This window comes from Mastacembelus armatus, chromosome 10, assembly GCF_900324485.2.
Source record: "Mastacembelus armatus chromosome 10, fMasArm1.2, whole genome shotgun sequence".
Classification (NCBI taxonomy): domain Eukaryota; kingdom Metazoa; phylum Chordata; class Actinopteri; order Synbranchiformes; family Mastacembelidae; genus Mastacembelus; species Mastacembelus armatus.
Window position 1 is genome coordinate 12,519,599 of NC_046642.1, and position 20,353 is coordinate 12,539,951.

Below are 20,353 nucleotides of genomic sequence, written 5' to 3' on the forward strand. Positions count from 1 at the left end.
TTTTAAAGAGACGACAAAGTCAGTAATCATGGATAAAGCAACTTTAGATGGAAATAATCACAATCTCTATGTTCAGAGATATTTTGGTTTTGTTTTGTTTAGAGAACACGAAGTACTGAATGAAAACACGTGCCCTGATACAAGGGTTTTAATTCTTATTAATCATAAGCCTAACACATTTCTACATCCCCAGAACAGTCACTGTCCACCTTCGTGGTGCTGAACTATTCAAAATGGCAAATGAAGTGTGGGTATGTGACACTATAAGGCTTTGAACACGGATATTGTATTTCTGAACAGTTTTATCTATTATATATGTTACAAGATTTTAACCAAACATTGCGCAAAGACAGACAGACAGACAGACAGATCTACTATTTCAAATCCTCCAGAACAGTACAAACTCAAAATTTGCATTATGTTTCTGCTCACCTGCTGGCTCTCAAAGGTCCAGGTGCTGTCCGGTAAAGACGCATCCAGGACACTGATCACCTCCTTAAAGTCTGTGGTGCTGCTGGGCTTAATCAAAGTGAAATCACTGTACTCGGACATTGGAGACATACAGGACCTGAAGGACTGACTCTGAGACAACATGTCTCCTCCAAGGACCTCCACGTACTTTATAGGTCCATCAGTGTTGAGCTGAATCTGCAGGTTCCTGTTGGGGTTCTTGTAATCATCACAGTCGCTGCGTCTCATGCAGCAACTACCGCTGCTTCTGCTGTTTCTGATGCATTTAACCGCTAAGACGAGAAAAGTCAGCAGAGACAGCACGGACACCGAGGCCAGGGACAGAATCAGATAAAGGGTGATTCTGCCGTTTTTCTTGCTGGGCTCGGACACTTTCTGTCGCAGGTCTAAGATGGGCTCATGGAGACCGTCCTCCAGCAGGATGGACACCGTGACGGTGGAGGACTGGACCGGCTCCCCGTCGTCTCTGATCTCTATAAGCAGCCTCTGAGAGGAGTCGTCCTGCTCGGACACAGCGCGTTTAGTCCTCACCTCCCCTGTGTACAGATTGACAGTGAACAGAGAGGCGTCTGTGGCCTCCGCCAATTTGTAGGAGATCCAGGCGTTATGGCCCGAGTCCGCGTCCACGGCCGTCACCTTGGTAACCAGGTGACCCGCTTTAGCGGAGCGGGGCATCCTCTGATGAGAGACGGAGCCCAGGGCAGCGGAGGAGGGGTAGATAACAGCGGGGGCATTGTCGTTCTGGTCCAGGATAAAAACATGGACTGTGGCGTTGCTGCTGAGAGACGGAGAGCCCTGGTCCTTGGCCTGAACCTGAATCTGAAACACCTTCAGCTTCTCATAGTCAAACGAGTGCATGCTGTAGATGCTGCCGTTCTCGGAGTTAATGTAAACATAAGATGACACAGACACGTCCTGTACTTTAGAGTCCAGTATAGAGTAGGAGACTTTGGCGTTTTCCCCAGAATCAGGATCAGAGGCTGTCAGTGAGCACAGAATCTTCCCCGGAGGATGGTTTTCTTTCACATGAACGACATAGGAAGGTTGGGAGAAAACTGGTGGGTTGTCATTTACATCTAATAACTCAACACGTATTATTTTTTCACTTGATAATGGGGGTCTACCTGAATCAGTAGCAGTTATTTTGACACTGTACCTGCCATTTTTTTCACGGTCAAGCGGACCATTGGTCACTAATGAGTAATGATTAGAGACTGACGGATTTAACTTGAAGGGGGACTTAGAAGACACCATTAAAGTGACTTTCCCATTATCTCCTGAATCTGGGTCTTTTGCACTTAATAATGCAATAACTGTTCCGATTGCAGAATCTTCTGCAACAGGTGATGTTAAAGACGTTACAATTATTTCAGGAATATTGTCGTTAATATCTACTATTTTAATTTCGACGCCACAATGGCCATCCATTTCAGGATTGCCTTTGTCTTTCGCAGTTATATCAAATCTATGCAAAGAGTTGGTTTCGTGGTCTAAAGTTCCTTTGACGACCACAGCTCCAGTAGAGGCGTCGATGTCAAATAATGACAAAATCAGATCAGCAGTTTGTTCTGCAAAATAATACTCAATTTCTCCATTCAGTCCTTCGTCTGCGTCTGTGGCTTTAACATGCAATATTTCAGTTCCAGGTGTTGCCTTCTCGCTGACATTAGCTTCATACACCTGTCTTTCAAACTGTGGCGCATTGTCATTGTTGTCTAGTACTATCACTGTAATTTCAGATGTGCCTGAGCGCACCGGATCTCCGCCATCCACTGCTGTAAGAATAAGATTATGCACAGGCAGCTTTTCTCGGTCGAGAGGTTTTTCAAGGACCAGTTCAGGAATCTTCCTTCCGTCCTTGTGATTTTTAACAGTTAATTTGAAATTGTCGTTTTTGCTTATGAGGTAAGAGCGCACAGAATTGGTGCCAACATCTGGGTCCTGTGCGCTTTCTAAGGGAAATCTCGCTCCTGGATTTACCAGCTCTGCAATTTTCACGACTTTTTCTTTAGTAAGAAAACTCGGATAATTATCATTTGTGTCCTGTATTTCAATTTCGACTCTATGCAGCTGCAGGGGGTCATCTATAACTAACTCTAAAGGCAGTACACACGACGGTCTTTGTCCACACAGTTCCTCCCTATCTATTCTATCAATCACCACCAGTTCTCCCTTCCCCAAGTCCATACTAAAATATTGCTTACCAGCTTCCGAGGTTATCCGCAGTTTACGCCGATACAACTCAGATACAACCAAACCCAGATCTTTGGCTAGATTTCCTACCAGAGAGCCCTGCTTTAATTCCTCCGGGATGCTGTAGCGCGTCTGTCCGTCTATTGTAATCCACAATAGAAAGAAGTGGCACCACCACAAACAAACCTGCCATACAGGCAATTTGTTCCACATTATTCCTCGTTCCATAAATCCCATATCTTTTCACTCCTATTCCCTTTGCTTCTCAAATGATTTTGTATAGATGGTCTAAAATCCAATGCAGATGCGTCCTCATACATAACAGTGACAGTCATGCTTTGTGTCTGCGTTTCCCTCCCCTCCTGTGCAGAACATTGTAATGGTTTCGACGCTGAAGCTACTCGGTGAGACGGAGTAGATCTCTTTGTACAGCTCTGGATGTCATTGGTGGACAGAATATACCTATTTCTACCAATCACAGCATCTATACAACAGTGACGTAAAAGCATGGTCCACAGGAAATAGCCCCAGGTTATTATGACACTATGTTATCAGATAATATTAGTTACTACTCATTTAACAGTCGCCCCATCACATACAATGATTTTTGACATGGATATTTAAAAACTATAAATAAAAATATGAAGTCTATAAGATACATGAATTCATTATAAAAAGGCAAGATAATAGATAACATATTACATTTTGGTATATGTAACTGAAAGATAGATCCCTATGTGATGCCTCACATTATGCTTTGTCTTAATCCATGTATTCGTATGCCTGTTTGTACCTGCATGCTTCCACATGCCTTTGCGGCTGACAAGGCTCGCCGTTGCCTTCCTGTGGCCAGAGCAAGCCAGTGCAGCCTACGTACGTCATTACGTCTTCACAGCTCTCCACACAAGCCGCAGAGAAATGATTTTGTCAGCAACCAACGTAAAATACCCGTATGGAGGTCTGTAGAGCAAATGAAAAGGGAGGGGGGAGAGCAGGTGGCGTAGGAAGCTTGCCTCTCTCTCGCTCTCTCTCTCTCTGTCTCTCTCTCTCATGTCTCTCCTCCCGTCTCTCTAGCTCACACAGACTATTATTCACCCAGACATTGCCGCCGACTAGTTTAGCTGGTATTACAACTAAATACTTAAAAAAATGCTTCACTATCAACCACATCCTTTGCTATGATTATCCAATACCCTCCGACAACGAGCATTACGAGTTACAATATAGAAAAACAAAGCTCAAAACGCTCAAAACGTAATACTGCACAACCTAAAGCATCCATGATAACAGATACAAAATAATATGGAAAAAACATGATAAATTAGTATTTGAAAAGGTATAGGTAAAGATAATTTTCTTTATCGGAGGTGGGCAACAGAGGGAAATGTAGAGAGGCGGTGTGAGACTGAAAAACGGAGGGGGGAGTGCTGGAGCTGCTTTCAGCACCACGGATGTGGACAGCGCCACACAGGCGGCCAGTTGCTGCTGCTGCAGGAGAGGCAGCCAGGAAAACAACACTGTTCTCTGAGTCACTACCCGAGTAAATGCAGGAGTAGCCCGGAGCACACCCCATTAAGTTTTAGTCTTCTAAACAGGAAACACGAAAATAAAGAAAGATAATAAGCTCAAGATTATCTAAAGTATTAATAACATACAAAATATTAGTAATTATATTTTTGGCATTTTATTTTATCCCTTTAACATCCCCACTAAGAAAAACTCCATAGGGCAATAACAACAACAATCAGTAAAAACAACAAATAATCAGTTTTTATTATTATTATTATTTTTAGACCCCATATTTTGTTTGTATGGGTCCTGTGTTCAACAATTTTCTCAACAAGAATGTGCTCTACCAAATGGTTGATCTGAATGCTAAAGGGATATATTTTCATAGATGTTAGGAAATTAATTAAACTATAAAGTCAAAGCCATTTTACTACTTGTCCATGGTATTTTTTCTTCTACAAAGTGTAGGCATTTGGGAACATTCACATTGAATGTGTTCAGTATCAGGTATGTGATATACTTTTCCTCAACACGTGTGTTGACCCTATATGCAATAAGCTACTTTAACCTAAATGTTATTATTTCACAGCAAAGTGTAATTCAGCAGCATCAAAAACTGTGGCCTCCAGAATGATTCTTAAGTTGGTTCAACACCTCTATAAAACTGAAAACCTTGCAATAAAATGCAAGCCACTATATTAACACCACATAGCTTTAACAATTTAAACAACTGAAGAGATGAAACAACATTTTTTCATGTCTTTATTTGATTCACTGACAGATTTCTGTTAAGCCCCTCTGATGTTTTGACATGATATATTTGTATTAATATGTTTGTCCCCAAACTGTCACTTGTGTTGTATTCTGTTTACCTGCAGCATTTGTAATATTTCATTTAATGACTGTAGTGTCATTATGGATGTATCACCAATATATTCACTGCAACCTAGTTCAGACATGAGTTACTTTAACTGCTATTCTTCTGAGCTAATACTTCCCTTAAAACACATAAGCTTGTTGGTAGGGCCAGTTGTCCCTACAACACTTATTCAAATGTCTTACTCAACTCAAAGAAGATACAGTAGCTAAACTGTTGATTCACAATATTCTAATTTTAATGTTACTGGTCTAAAAGTCAGGGGCCAGTTTTAATAAGTCGGAAGTTATGTTACTGTAATTCAGTGCACTACTGTCAATAACAACAATAACATGTTTCAAGTACCAAGTCACACATGATTTGTTGCCAACTGAATCTCTGTTCATCATTGCATGACTGAAGCTATTGTCTGTGGTGATGGATGTTTTGTTTTGGCATGTCAACATGTGTTGCTTGGGGAAAATCTGCCTACTCAGTGCCAACATGTGGTGCTTCAGTACTGTAAAACTACTCACTGCTATAGTTTGCATTTGAATTATGTTACTGTATAGTGGTAGAGTATGATGTTTTGTTGTCAGTGCATCAGTAATTCTGTGCTGTATGTGTAGATATATTGCTTACCTTATTTGGTGAGTCAGGATTTAGTGGGAGTCAAGGACGAAACAGGAACAGCACCAGGCAATGAGGGGGACACATGAAAGAGAAAAAAAAAAAGAAGAGACGGGATGTCAGTTAGACTGGTGGTCAGCAAAGACTCTGGCTTTGGGACGTAACCACCCAACATACTTACCATGCTACTCAAAACAAACAAGGCTGTGATTATGTGTGGTTCAGAGAGTACGGCATTTCTGTTTGTTTTGCTTGAAAATAAAGTCCTATGATTGTGTACACAATAGCTCACTGCATTTGCACATAAACCATTAATGAATGAAAATGTGAAAACACATACTGTAAAAACAAACAAAGAGTAGCACAACTCATCAGGCTTATTGTTTTTCAGATTACAAAGAAATACAACAAATTTACAAGAAAACAGTTATTGATCAATTAGCCTTGTTCAGTTAAAGAATATCAGTGAATAAATGAATGTCTCTGGGTGTATCAAACCTATATAAAAATAGGAAAATGCTGCCATCTGAGTGTGACAGAGAAAGAGAGAGATGATTATTATGATGAGCAACAAAATGTTAGTATAGTTTTCTTTTTAAAAGCAATAAAAGATACACTATATATATATATATAAATTTCCCTTCTCAGGTGGTGTGTGTGTCTTCCTCAATCTCGGGATTACTATTGCAACAACACATCATCAGTAGGGTAAAACTAACCTGGTCTAAACCCAGCTCACGTTCCCTATTAGTGGGTGAACAATCCAACGCTTGGTGAATTATATATATATATATATATATATATATATATATATATATATATATAGTTGAGAAAGACAGAGGCAATAACTCCACCTTTGTGGGTAGAAAATTACACTAAACATTTCATTGTCACAGGCCTCTGTGGGTGCTCAAACCAAAATACACAGTCTATAACATCATTTCTATACAATAGAAATTGAGTACAACAATCAACTCTCTATTCAGACAAAAGCAAATATATCTCTGGTACAACCGCATAAATACAAACCAGGTGGTTATTGATGAAAAAAGGCTGAAAATATGAAGAAACCCTGCTGACACCATTAATGTATGAATCACAACCTAAGTTCTGCACTGCACTGCTGCACATAGGTAGTACCCCCATAGCAACAGCAGGGGGCCTTGAGGCGATGCCCCCTGACAAAGCCATGCTTTATTAAAGAGATTCTTTCCTGTGACTGCTTGTCACAGTTACAAATAAGTAGACTTTGTGAGAGCCAACCTAAATCTATAAGACAAAACAAACAACATATTGTTTTATTGAACCACTGTACAATGCATTTAAATAACAGTATAGATAATGTACATTTTAATTAAGAAAATCAACACATTTTAAGTGTTGAAAGATCACAGTATTGCTTCAAAACACACACATAAAAAATAAAGAGATCACCCAGGACAACAAGCACATTCCACATAGAAACAAGTGCATAGGAAATGGGTTCAGCTAAGACAATGCACTCGTCGCAGACATAAGCTTAATGAAACTGCAAAAAGGCAAAACTAACAGCGCATGATCAATTAGAACCAGTAACACAAGCAGCCATGTTCACCCTCTCCCCCTCTCGTGTCCCCATCATCACCACCCTAGGTCTGAGGATGCTGCACCTATTTGGCAAAAATAGGGGTGTCTCCCATGTTCCCAGGCTCAAGACATAAATGGAACCATCACACACTAGAGGCTGCATTGCCTCCTGACTCCCCATGGCTCAAAGATGAAATGGTACAATCCTGCCAGTGAGTCAGCTTGTTGCTATGGTAACACATCCCACCTAGCTTGCACTCATCCCACCCTGCCTCCTGTAAGATGGCAATGGTGGCAAAAAAAACAAACAAAAAAAGGAATCTAAAAAAAGAATACAGGATGAATAACAGCTGATGGATATATACACAGGATTTTGTACACTGATATATTCTACAAACAAATATTTATATAATGCTGCATACACTGGAATAGTTTGAATTTAAGCAATGGCACAAAGACGATATTTCTTCTGGCCATGAATGTGGTGACTTACACAAGGATGAAATGACACCATATGGTCTTTAATGTCTATTTATAGACAGAACAAAATGCCCTTCATGGAACAATCTCCATCTCCCTTTCTTTCCATGTCTCTTTCTGCAGCAGAGTGGTGCAGCTGGAGAGGGGGAGGGGAGGGATGCAGCAAATGAGATCAGGAGGAAAAAGGAAGACTGTTGGAAAGCAAGAATGACTACTAAACAGTGGCTGTCTAGTTTAAGCTACAATTTGACACCATGTTAGCTATGACGTAAAGTAAAACTAATTACAGAGGTAAATATTTACATTATTTGTACAATTATTGTAAGTGTCCAATTTGAATGTATATAAATATAAATATAAATATAAAAGTCACATAATATAACTACACTCCACAATATTAAAATGATCATAATATACTACATCTTTATCCCCTTACAACACTGGCTCTGTCCTTCTTCCAAATCACATTAAAGGTATGAAGGGTGGTAACTGTACAAGTGTAGGAGGATCAAGTGCACACATACAATCAATCCACAGTGATGTCACAATATGAGGAATTTGACTTTTGTGACTTTATTTGAGTAATAAAGCATGTGTGGATGTGATTCTCAAACTTTAATACAGTTTGAAACAGCATTGCCACTGGCCCATATTACACTGTCCTAGGTAATCCCATATGTAATCCTTCACCGTGCAGAACTCTACATGTCCACCTCAGGGATGCCAGCACACATCCAAATAACTCTTGCATATGTTTCTAAAGGAAACTTGCACCTGGCTTACCTGACAGAGATAATAAATGTATATGTATGCTTTCCTGTATTCTCTTCAGTTTTCTTGCAAATAAACACTGCACAGATTTGTTGTTGTCCCGTAAATGTAATGCACCACACAGCAGTGAGGTGGGGAAGATTTTCACCACAGTTTTGCTATATCTACATGCTTGACCAAGTGATATATCAGTGACTGCTACATGCAAAACATATTCTTTACAAAAATGTCAGTATAGGTATAATTAAATGTCTATTTTCAGTCAGGGCCAGCTACAGAATAGTATTTTGTTCTTCACACTTATTCTGAGCAGGATCTTGAAGCTTAAACTTAATGATCTCCATTGCTTGGGTTTAAATGTGCCTCTTTTCCAAAAACAACACAATGATACCAGCAACAGTCATCAGATGTAGAGAATATTATGATTATATGGACATATATTTTTTTTATTTGCTGATATTATGCTGAGCGTAGTGTGTCTGCTCTCTCTGACTGAAATCACAGCCAACAGTCTCTGACAGCTCAGATAAATCACATATATTGTAAAAAAAAGATACAGTGCAGTGTTATAGTATAAACGCTAACCACATCACAAACACACACACAATGTGTGCACAGTGTGTTGATGAACCCCACCACCATACACATGGGCACACAGCTGCTCACCAGACGGGTTGGCTGAGAATGCAGGACACTTAAACAAAAGGCTAGGCCTGTGGCAGCTAGCAGCTCTTGCACATTACTATAGTTTTGTGGCCAATAAAAAGTTTAGCAAACTGATGACTGGGGCTTTGTGTAGGATTCAAAATGACTGATTTGAGTTTCATGGATGTTTCTTAAAACAAAATGAGATAGATAAACAACAAGACACTGCAGGGACCAGGGTATAAAACAGGGTGAACTACTAATCTGGTTGCAAAGAGCCTCTTTGAGCTTTGACCCCTATGGAGACACTGCGGTCAAAAGAATTTATGGTACACGGTTACAAACATTCACCACTATAAACCTGGGGAAATGAGGCATAATGGGTGAGACAGTGAAAGCAGACACAGATGTGGGCCAATAATCATGACAAACGACCTCCAACAGATATGTGGGTTAACATATTTAATGCAGATTTTTGCTTTGTAGTTTCTCAACTACTAGTTTCACATGCACAAAGTCTGGACACCATGCAGGCTTTGCTCCTGAAGCACACAGAGCAACCAAACCAGACACATTAGCTGATCCAATGCTTTATGTGAAGCTGGACAAAACAGCTAACAACTACAGAACTGTCCTCAGCTACATCACAGATGCACGATCAAGCATCAGGCTAGTTGTTTAAATTAGTTAATAATTCACAATTAATTTATGTGCCCATATTACAAATATTACCGTCACAAAAAAAAAAAACAAAAACAAAGAGCAAACAAAACATTTGCCTTTATCTTCCCCACCACATGTACTGTTAGAAGAACAAGATTATTAGTGCTCAGACAAAAACATCTTCCATTTTATCACACAAATCACACACCCTACATGTATCTCGTATACAGCATATGATGTGAATCCTCACAGGCTGAGATAGTAATCTAGTCTGTTACTGTGCAAAATATATGAGAAGTTTAATGAGTCTTACTATAATCATTATCTTACAGACTTCCTGATTTCAATAATGAAGTCAAATTAGCTTGGAAGCTCAAGATTTTACTCGTCACTAAACGCTGTCATTCCAACACATGCAGCATTTGTCCTAGTTTCTTCTGACACCCACTTTGTCATTTGTTATATAATACATAACGTTTGACGCTAGATGTCTGCCTCCCTTTCATCATCTCTTGTCATTTCGTTATATTTTATAAAGGCATATCTCACTGTCCTTTACTGTGCAGCCAATAAGTGTATTTTGTCACAGCTGCTTCTCACATGACACCACCCTTACCCCCCTATTTCAGCAGACAAAGAGGGCTGTGGATCAAAATGGCTGCACTGCATCACTAACACCAACGCTGCACAGGGATGGTGGAGACTGTGTTGGTTACCATGTGCCTGTTCCCCTCCCCCGCTGCCTCTCTCTTCCTCTCCATCACTAAGCTTTTCTGCCTGGTACTCAGTCTCCCCAGCATCAGCAGCGACTGTTCCTTCTTCCCCACAACAACATTTTGAACCACTTAGTCAATATTATTGTGTCATCCTTCTCTCTGGATTTTATTTGTTGATTTACATTTCTTTGTTATAGCGTGCCTGTGTCCATCCTGTGTGTGCAGTCCTATGCTAATAGCTGCACTGTGTTACGAAGGGAACTAGGTCACTGAAGAAGTAGTGCACTGTGTGGTTGTGTTCTATGTGAGAACAGTAGCAAAGCTTCAGTGTGGATGAAGCCCTGGAGTTGTTGTTTTTTTTCTTTCACTGAAGCTTTTACATTGCTCTCTCAGAACACTGCTGGTCAGCCCAGGATGCTCTCAGGTTAGGTTATAGACACAAAAAAACCACAAAACCCCTCAGGTGAATAAAAAAAGTGTAGCCTCAGCACAAAGCACTAAGATTCAGCAACAGTACTGGGCTATGTCCAGAAAGTATATGATAAGGTATTAGATGTGGTTTTGAACCAAAACCAAACACACATACTTATTCACTGAGAATCTTTTTTGGGGCAAAGCTGGGGTGAAAATAAGGTCAGGGACCTGAAAGGGGGCCATGAAAGTCCAGTGAGGATGTTTGCCTAGACAGTATCATAAAAGAATTCCCCAATATCTCCAACACAGACATGAATTGATACCAGAAAATAACTGTTTAAAATGCTAATTCCAGTTACAGGTTAATCTATGAGCTGTAACTACACAAAACACCAGTTATTTACTTTGGTCCTCAACAAGAAGACAGACTGAATAGACATTTCAGTGAGCACAATGCCAGAAAATACAAATGCTAAATGAGCAGTATATGGGAATGAGGGCAATAAGGGTTTGAAAGAGGCAAAAAGATGATGGTCTCACCTCTGTATTGTATGACTCTGTTTTATGTCTTGGCACTGTCATGGAAGCACTATGTTCAACATTCAGAGTGCTCTGACTCAAGGGTTGGGAGAACTTTACATCACTTTTCCGGGAGTCAGTGGTTCCATACACCTCGTAACTGAATGCCTGCCCACCTTTCAACGTACCGGTCCCTCCTACATCTGCGTAAAGGGGCGGGTAATATGGAATAACTGGAAGATTGCCACTGGATTTGTAAAACAGGCGTTCGTGTCTCCACCTGTAGATTTTCACTGAGATAATAACCACTAAAGACGTGATGAAGAGGAAGGAAACTACAGCCAGAGCCAACACTAAGTAAAAAGTCAGGTTGTCATTGTACTCCTTGTCGTGTGGAAAGTCAGTGAACTCCGACAGCACTTCAGGGAAGCTGTCCGCCACCGCCACGTTAACAATCACTGTGGCTGAACGAGACGGCTGCCCGTTGTCCTCCACTATAACACTCAGTCTTTGTTTGACTGCATCTTTATCAGTCACTTGGCGGACAGTTCTTATTTCTCCATTCTGTAAGCCCACTTCAAACAGCGCCCTGTCTGTGGCTTTCTGCAGTTTATACGAGAGCCAGGCATTCTGTCCAGAGTCCACATCAACAGCCACCACTTTAGTCACCAGATAGCCCACATCTGCTGAACGAGGCACCATTTCTGCCACCACAGAGCCACCGGTCTGGACCGGGTACAGAACCTGAGGTGGGTTGTCGTTCTGGTCCTGGACCAGGATTTTCACTGTCACGTTGCTACTGAGTGGAGGAGAGCCTCCATCCTGCGCTTTGACCCGAATATTGAATAGTTTTGTTTGCTCATAGTCTAAGGGGCGCACAGCAAGTATCTCCCCGCTCTCTGCATTCACTGAGAAATAAGCTGAAGCCAACATCCCATTCACCTGGCTATCTTCAAGGAAATATGACACGCGCGCATTGTTCCCAAAATCTTGGTCAGTGGCTTTGACGGAAATGAGTGACATGCCAGGTGAATTATTTTCAGCGATGAAAGCGGTCAAAACGTCTTGTGGGAACAACGGAGCGTGGTCGTTTACATCTGATAGTCTTAAATAAATTGTTTTATTTGTGAAGTACGGAGGGGAACCCTGGTCCATTGCTGTTATTGTTATATTATATTCTGACACTGTTTCACGGTCCAAAACGTCATCAGACACCAGGCTATAGAAATTAGCTGAGGAAGACTTGATTTTAAAAGGTACATCTGAGCCAATAAAACACTTCACCTGGCCATTTTTACCCGAGTCCAGGTCTTTGATATTGAGCATGGCTATGACAGTATCCGGAGTCGAATCCTCTGGTATAGGATTGGAAAGGGAAATAACACTTATGACGGGAGCATTATCATTTACATCGGCCACCTCAATCAGCACTTTACTTGTATCTGTCAACCCTCCCTTGTCTGTGGCTTCGATATCAATTTCATACTGTTTGGATTTCTCGTAGTCTAAAACACCCACTACAGTAATTTCCCCAGTTTGAGCATCAATATTAAACAGAGGTGATGCCCCATCAGTAAGGTGGGAGAAGGAATACACTACCTCTTCGTTTGCTCCCTTGTCATTATCAGTGGCAGTGACTCTTAAAATAACAGTATCCCTAGACGCGTTTTCAGCGACTGTTACTCTGTAAACAGACTGAGTGAATACAGGTGCATTGTCATTTGCATCCAAAACCACGACATTTATTTTGACAGAACCGGACTTTTGAGGATTACCGCCGTCAAACGCTGTCAGAATTAATTTATGCTCTTCTTGCTTTTCTCTGTCAAGCGACGTGTGAAGAACCATTTCAGCATATTTTGTTCCATCAGGTCGAGAAACAACATTTAACTTAAAATGATCTGTGGGGTTGAGTTTGTATGTTTGCAGGCTGTTCGGAGCTACATCCGGATCTTTGGCACTCTCAAGCGAATAGCGAGCTCCTGGTAAGGCAGATTCACTAACCTGGAAACTGTATTCCTTTGTCGAAAAAAACGGAGCGTTATCATTAATATCTGTGATCTCTACATCAATCCGATGCAACTCCATTGGATTTTCTAGGATGATTTGGAAATGAAGAGAGCAGGGAGACACTTGCTTGCACAATTCTTCCCTGTCTATCCTTTTAGCCACCACTAGCGTTCCTTTCTCTGCATTCAGACCAATGTACTCACTGCCGTCCTCGGTAAAAATCCTAGCCCGTCCAGATTTCAGCCGCATAACATCCAAACCTAGGTCCTGAATGATATTTCCGACAACCGAGCCTGTAGCCATCTCCTCGGGTATAGAATAACGGACCTGTCCGAGAGTCATTTCTGCGACACAAATGCAGAGAAGGAGCGGCCACCATGCCCGTGGCTTTTTTTCGACCACACAACAAAGAACAGCCATTATAACGACAGCTTTCAATAAATCAGAATGAAAAAATAAAAGTATTGTGTTTAAAATCGACAAAACTGTGAGCGGTTCACTGCTGAGCGGCCGGCTTTGTCAGGCTATAGTTCCGATTAAAATGAAGCCTTGATAACGCATCAGACAGATGAGGGAGGACTTCATTCAGGAATGAGGATTTTGCTCACACTAACCAACAGCGGCACTTAGGGACATAAAAAGAAACTGCAGAAATCACTATAATCATACTACTTGTACAAATTTGATAGATAGATAGATAGATAGATAGATAGATAGATAGATAGATAGAGAGACAGAGACAGAGACAGAGACAGAGACAGAGACAGAGACAGAGACAGAGACAGAGACAGAGACAGAGAGATAGATAGATAGATAGATAGATAGATAGATAGATAGGACAATCAAGTGTCTCTGTCCTTGGTACTGGTGAAGGTGGTATGCTTCTACTATACATTTCTAACCTCTATAGGAGAGTCTGGTTCATCCAGGATGCTCTTTTCACTCTGTATCCGCTGCATCGTCCCTGTTGAACTGGGGTCCATGATCAGCACGTTCTGACTACCGGCTCTGCCGAACTTACAGTCACTCTTTCTGGAGTCAGTCGTCCTGCACACCTCGTAATTGTACACGTGTTGGAGAGTCCCTGTCCCCAAAGTGTCTGAGTAACGTGGTGGATAATATGGAATCACTGGCAGATTGGACTGATACAGGACGCGAGACTGTCTCCACCTGTAGATTTTCACTGAGATAATAACCACTAAAGACGTGATGAAGAGGAAGGAAACTACAGCCAGAGCCAACACTAAGTAAAAAGTCAGGTTGTCATTGTACTCCTTGTCGTGTGGAAAGTCAGTGAACTCCGACAGCACTTCAGGGAAGCTGTCCGCCACCGCCACGTTAACAATCACTGTGGCTGAACGAGACGGCTGCCCGTTGTCCTCCACTATAACACTCAGTCTTTGTTTGACTGCATCTTTATCAGTCACTTGGCGGACAGTTCTTATTTCTCCATTCTGTAAGCCCACTTCAAACAGCGCCCTGTCTGTGGCTTTCTGCAGTTTATACGAGAGCCAGGCATTCTGTCCAGAGTCCACATCAACAGCCACCACTTTAGTCACCAGATAGCCCACATCTGCTGAACGAGGCACCATTTCTGCCACCACAGAGCCACCGGTCTGGACCGGGTACAGAACCTGAGGCGGGTTGTCGTTCTGGTCCTGGACCAGGATTTTCACTGTCACGTTGCTACTGAGTGGAGGAGAGCCTCCATCCTGCGCTTTGACGCGGAACTGGAAATCTTTGATCTGCTCGTAGTCCAAAGAGCGCACTGCATGGATGACTCCACTATCAGCACTGACGGACACATATGAGGAGACTGGCACTCCGTTAACAGAGGAGTCCTCCAGTATGTAAGAAACACGGGCATTCTGCTTCCAGTCAGCGTCTCTGGCTTTCACTGTGAATATCGAGAGACCTGGTGTGTTGTTTTCTACAATGTAGGCCTCATATGAGCTCCTCTCAAAGACAGGAGCGTTGTCATTCACATCAGAGATCTGTAAGGTGAGAGTGACGCTGCTGGAGAGGGAGGGTACTCCCTCATCAGAGCAGGTCACAGTGATATTATACTCAGAGGCCGTCTCTCTGTCTAACTCACTGTCTGTCACTAAGCTGTAGAAATTATTTGTTGTAGACTTTAACACAAGTGGAATATTATTATTTATACTGCATTGAACCTGACCGTTTTCACCCGAGTCTGCATCCTGAATATTTATCATTGTCACAACAGTACCGGGTGTGGCATCTTCTGTTATCACGTTAGATTTAGACATTATATGGATATCGGGCTTGTTGTCATTCATATCCATGACATCAATAATCACTTTACATGAATCAACTAGTCCTCCATCATCACTGGCTCGTACATTTAACTGAAATGTTCGAGCTTTTTCATAGTCTACATTTCCTTTCAATCGAATTTCACCATTTTCATCATTTACTTCAAACAGCCCCCGAGCATGGTCTAATATATTTGAGATTGAATACGTTATTCTGCCATTAGATCCATGATCAGCATCTGTTGCAGTCACTTTCACTACAGCTGATCCCACTACAGCGTTTTCTTGTATCGAGGCTTTATAAACAGACTGTGTGAAAACAGGGGCATTGTCATTCACGTCTAAAACAGTAATAAGAATCTGCATTGTCCCTGTCATCTGCGGCTCTCCTCCATCCACCGCTGTCAGAACTAAAGACAAGTGTTCATGTTTTTCTCTGTCAAGAGGCTTCTCTAAGACCATTTCGACATTTTTTGTCCCATCTGCCTGATCTTGTAATTTAAGAATAAAATTATCTGTGGGTTCAAGTTTATATGTTTGCAATCCGTTTGAGCCTACATCGTGATCAACTGCCCGATCTAATATGAATTTAGCCCCACGAACAGCCGATTCGCTGATTTTAAATTTGACGTCGCTCTTATCGAAAGATGGGGGATTGTCATTAACATCCGTGATCTCAATCGTTACGCTGTAAAATTCCATAGGGTTTTCTAATATAATCTGAAAATGTAAAGCGCAAGGCGTCGTTTGTCCACAGAGCGCCTCTCTGTCTATCCTATTTTTGATGAGGAGGACTCCCCTTTCATTATTCAGCTCAATGTATTCGTCACTGTCTGGAGTAAAAATACGAGCTTTTCCAGATTTCAGTCTTTTAACATCTAAGCCAAAATCTTTTGCCATGTTACCAACCAGAGAGCCTTTTGGCATTTCCTCGGGAATCGAGTAGCTGACTTGTCCGAGCACCGAGCAGAGAGAGATGACCGAGAAAAACAGCAGTACTTGCCCTTTCATTGTGTCGTCTGATGTAGTCCCAGTAAAAGCCACAAGCGCCTTAAAAAACGAATTTCTCCCGCAGTATATAAGTGAACACAGGTTTTAAAGAGTATTCCCAGTACACGAAAAAGGATTCGACGTCCTGTATCTCCGGTTTAATTCCAGACAAAGCGTTTTGCTTTTGTTGCTTTCTCGCTCTTAAATAATGGCAGGATGGGATGTATAAAGAGTCTGCGGTAAACCTGATACTAACTGGGCGACAGCGGCACTCAGAGCTCATAAACTAAAACTGCACCTGAAATGTGCAGAGTAAATGAACATGATTAGGTTATGAACAAAAGAAGAAGAAAAAAGTATATTTTCACTTGGCAGTAAGCACTATTGTTTAAAACACAGTTAATCTATATATAAAAAGCCATCCATTTTGGAAACATGAGATAATATCTGTCTTAAACGGACTCTGTAAAATACAACAGCAAATTTAAACGTACAGAAAATGTAACAGGAAAAAGACGTTATTTTGAAACTGAAAACAGGTCGCTCTCCGAGGTGCTGAAAATTAGCGAGAAAAAGATCTAAATGTATCACCAATGTGGAAACAAACAGCTAACAAATTCTAACCTCTATAGGAGAGTCTGGTTCATCCAGGATGCTCTTTTCACTCTGTATCCGCTGCATCGTCCCTGTTGAACTGGGGTCCATGATCAGCACGTTCTGACTACCGGCTCTGCCGAACTTACAGTCACTCTTTCTGGAGTCAGTCGTCCTGCACACCTCGTAATTGTACACGTGTTGGAGAGTCCCTGTCCCCAAAGTGTCTGAGTAACGTGGTGGATAATATGGAATCACTGGCAGATTGGACTGATACAGGACGCGAGACTGTCTCCACCTGTAGATTTTCACTGAGATAATAACCACTAAAGACGTGATGAAGAGGAAGGAAACTACAGCCAGAGCCAACACTAAGTAAAAAGTCAGGTTGTCATTGTACTCCTTGTCGTGTGGAAAGTCAGTGAACTCCGACAGCACTTCAGGGAAGCTGTCCGCCACCGCCACGTTAACAATCACTGTGGCTGAACGAGACGGCTGCCCGTTGTCCTCCACTATAACACTCAGTCTTTGTTTGACTGCATCTTTATCAGTCACTTGGCGGACAGTTCTTATTTCTCCATTCTGTAAGCCCACTTCAAACAGCGCCCTGTCTGTGGCTTTCTGCAGTTTATACGAGAGCCAGGCATTCTGTCCAGAGTCCACATCAACAGCCACCACTTTAGTCACCAGATAGCCCACATCTGCTGAACGAGGCACCATTTCTGCCACCACAGAGCCACCGGTCTGGACCGGGTACAGAACCTGAGGCGGGTTGTCGTTCTGGTCCTGGACCAGGATTTTCACTGTCACGTTGCTACTGAGTGGAGGAGAGCCTCCATCCTGCGCTTTGACGCGGAACTGGAAATCTTTGATCTGCTCGTAGTCCAAAGAGCGCACTGCATGGATGACTCCACTATCAGCACTGACGGACACATATGAGGAGACTGGCACTCCGTTAACAGAGGAGTCCTCCAGTATGTAAGAAACACGGGCATTCTGCTTCCAGTCAGCGTCTCTGGCTTTCACTGTGAATATCGAGAGACCTGGTGTGTTGTTTTCTACAATGTAGGCCTCATATGAGCTCCTCTCAAAGACAGGAGCGTTGTCATTCACATCAGAGATCTGTAAGGTGAGAGTGACGCTGCTGGAGAGGGAGGGTACTCCCTCATCAGAGCAGGTCACAGTGATATTATACTCAGAGGCCGTCTCTCTGTCTAACTCACTGTCTGTCACTAAGCTGTAGAATTTTTCTGATGTTGTCTGTAACATGAAATTATTGTTATTATTAATCGCGCAATGCACTTTTCCATTTTCAGCAGAGTCTGCATCTTCCACGTTTATCATTGTCACTACAGTATTAGGTTTTGCGTCTTCCAATATAACATTTGACTTCGACATAATGTGAATATCCGGTGGGTTGTCATTTATGTCTAATATATCAACTATTAGTTTACAAGATCCGGTCAGACCCCCATCATCACTAGCACGAATATTAACCTGAAAATTTCTCGCTCTCTCATAGTCAGCCTTTCCAGTCAGAATGACGTCACCACTGTCCTTATGTATTTCAAACATTCCACGGGCATGATCCAGCATACTGGAAACTGAATATGTTATTCTGCTATTAGAGCCCTGATCTGCATCTGTTGCAGTAACAGTCACTACAACGGTACCTTGTGGTGAGTTTTCCTTAAGGGAGGCTTTATAAACAGACTGTGTGAAAACAGGGGCATTGTCATTGGCGTCTAAAACTGTGATGTGAATCTGCATTGACCCTGTCAACTGCGACTCTCCTCCATCCACCGCTGTCAGAACTAAAGACAAGTGTTCATTTTTCTCCCTATCAAGCGGCGCATTCAAAACCATTTCAACATTTTTGCTGCCGTCTACTTGATTATTTATTCTAAGAGAAAATGTATCAGTTGGTTTAAGGACATATGTCTTTAAACCATTCTCGCCCACATCAAGATCCGTCGCCCTATCCAAAGCGAACGTAGTGCCACTAAGCGCGGATTCGCTGATATTAAATTGAACCTCGCTTGTGACAAAAGTCGGAGGATTATCATTTATATCTGTAATTTCAACAGTGATACTGTAGAATTCCATCGGATTTTCCAACAAAATCTGAAAATGCAACGCGCAGGGTGTCGTTTGTCCACAAAGAGCCTCTCTGTCTATCCTTTCTTTAAGCAGGAGGATTCCTTTTTCTCTGTTTAGCTCGACGTACGCAGTGCTGTCTCGAGTAAAAACACGAGCCTTGCCGGATTTCAGTCTCTTGATATCTAAATCTAAATCCTGAGCTACGTTACCAACAAAAGAGCCTTTGGCCATTTCCTCGGGAATGGAGTAACTGATCTGTCCGAGCACTGTGCTGACGGAGAGGACCGAGATAAAGAACAGTACTTGCCGTTTCATTGTACTCGACATCGCCTTGGCTTTGAGTCCTTATTTAAACCTTTTCGCCCCCTTTAAAATGGTCTGTCAAAAATCCACTGTCAAAGCAGGTCCTTAAGAATGCCTGAAAAGGTGATAGAAATGACGCTTCATAGTCTTAGTATTAGATTTCTGCCGGATCCTTCCCGTGTGCTATATTGCATCTCCGTCTTATTTCTGTCTGAAATACACGGAGATGAGAGGAGGTACTATATGTGCGGTAAAACTGATACATACTAGTCAACAGCGTCCCTGTGAGTTGAAAGTCAAAATTACACAATAAATGTTCATACCGCCCTCTAGAGAGGTAATGTTTAGACTGAAATGAAATATTTGGGGGTGAAAAAATGTACGATAAAGAAAGGAGAGACATTTTTTACATCAGCCTACTGGAAAAAAGAAAAAGGGTGAAGAGAGTTAAACCTTTACCTTGCTACACACGGGTTTTGCTAAACCTACATAAAAAAAAAAAAACTTGTGAGATAAAGAAATGTAACCTGGTCATTAATTGGTCATTGGTTAGTATTATTGTTACTGAAAGAATTTAGTTGAAGGGTCATTTTATTTCAATTAAAATCATGTCTAATTTGATCTCTGGTTGAGGTCAAAACCAATGT

The 20,353-nt window shown here is 41.8% G+C and overlaps 4 protein-coding genes across 16 annotated transcripts in view; all 4 read right to left on the reverse strand.

Annotated features, from left to right (window-relative positions):
• LOC113144193 (protocadherin gamma-C5-like) overlaps positions 1-20,353 on the reverse strand; it is a 261,353-nt gene that overhangs the window by 35,655 nt on the left and 205,345 nt on the right. Inside the window, exon 1 of one of the 13 annotated variants that reach the window (XM_026330053.1) lies at positions 14,346-16,932. The exons of the other annotated variants lie outside the window; for them this stretch is intronic. Within the exon in view, the coding sequence (XP_026185838.1) occupies positions 14,346-16,730 (2,385 nt within the window). The 5' untranslated portion in view covers positions 16,731-16,932. Of the gene's footprint in view, positions 1-14,345; positions 16,933-20,353 lie in introns of those variants that run through there. 13 annotated transcript variants of the gene reach the window in all.
• Positions 319-2,908, reverse strand: LOC113144681 (protocadherin gamma-C5-like). Its single transcript, XM_026330906.1, has one exon. The coding sequence runs from the start codon at positions 2,899-2,901 to the stop codon at positions 319-321; it is 2,583 nt and encodes an 860-aa protein (XP_026186691.1). The 5' UTR covers positions 2,902-2,908.
• On the reverse strand, positions 9,625-13,819 carry LOC113144682 (protocadherin gamma-A11-like). Its single transcript, XM_026330907.1, has 2 exons — positions 11,455-13,819; positions 9,625-9,663 (listed from the first exon to the last, which is right to left on the reverse strand). The coding sequence occupies exons 1-2, from the start codon at positions 13,783-13,785 to the stop codon at positions 9,625-9,627; spliced, it is 2,370 nt and encodes a 789-aa protein (XP_026186692.1). The 5' UTR covers positions 13,786-13,819.
• On the reverse strand, positions 14,319-19,739 carry LOC113144211 (protocadherin beta-16-like). The gene is made up of 2 exons (XM_026330079.1): positions 17,334-19,739; positions 14,319-14,345 (listed from the first exon to the last, which is right to left on the reverse strand). The coding sequence occupies exons 1-2, from the start codon at positions 19,728-19,730 to the stop codon at positions 14,331-14,333; spliced, it is 2,412 nt and encodes an 803-aa protein (XP_026185864.1). The 5' UTR covers positions 19,731-19,739; the 3' UTR covers positions 14,319-14,330.

Excerpts from the sequence above, each read along its gene's own strand:
- LOC113144211 (XM_026330079.1), bottom strand. The coding sequence starts at position 19,730 with ATGTCGAGTACAATGAAACGGCAAGTACTGTTCTTTATCTCGGTCCTC.
- LOC113144681 (XM_026330906.1), bottom strand. The coding sequence starts at position 2,901 with ATGGGATTTATGGAACGAGGAATAATGTGGAACAAATTGCCTGTATGG.
- LOC113144682 (XM_026330907.1), bottom strand. The coding sequence starts at position 13,785 with ATGACTCTCGGACAGGTCCGTTATTCTATACCCGAGGAGATGGCTACA. Across the intron at positions 9,664-11,454 it reads CAGAGTCATACAATACAGAG|GAGCAAAGCCTGCATGGTGT; the intron begins GTGAGACCATCA and ends TGTGTGCTTCAG.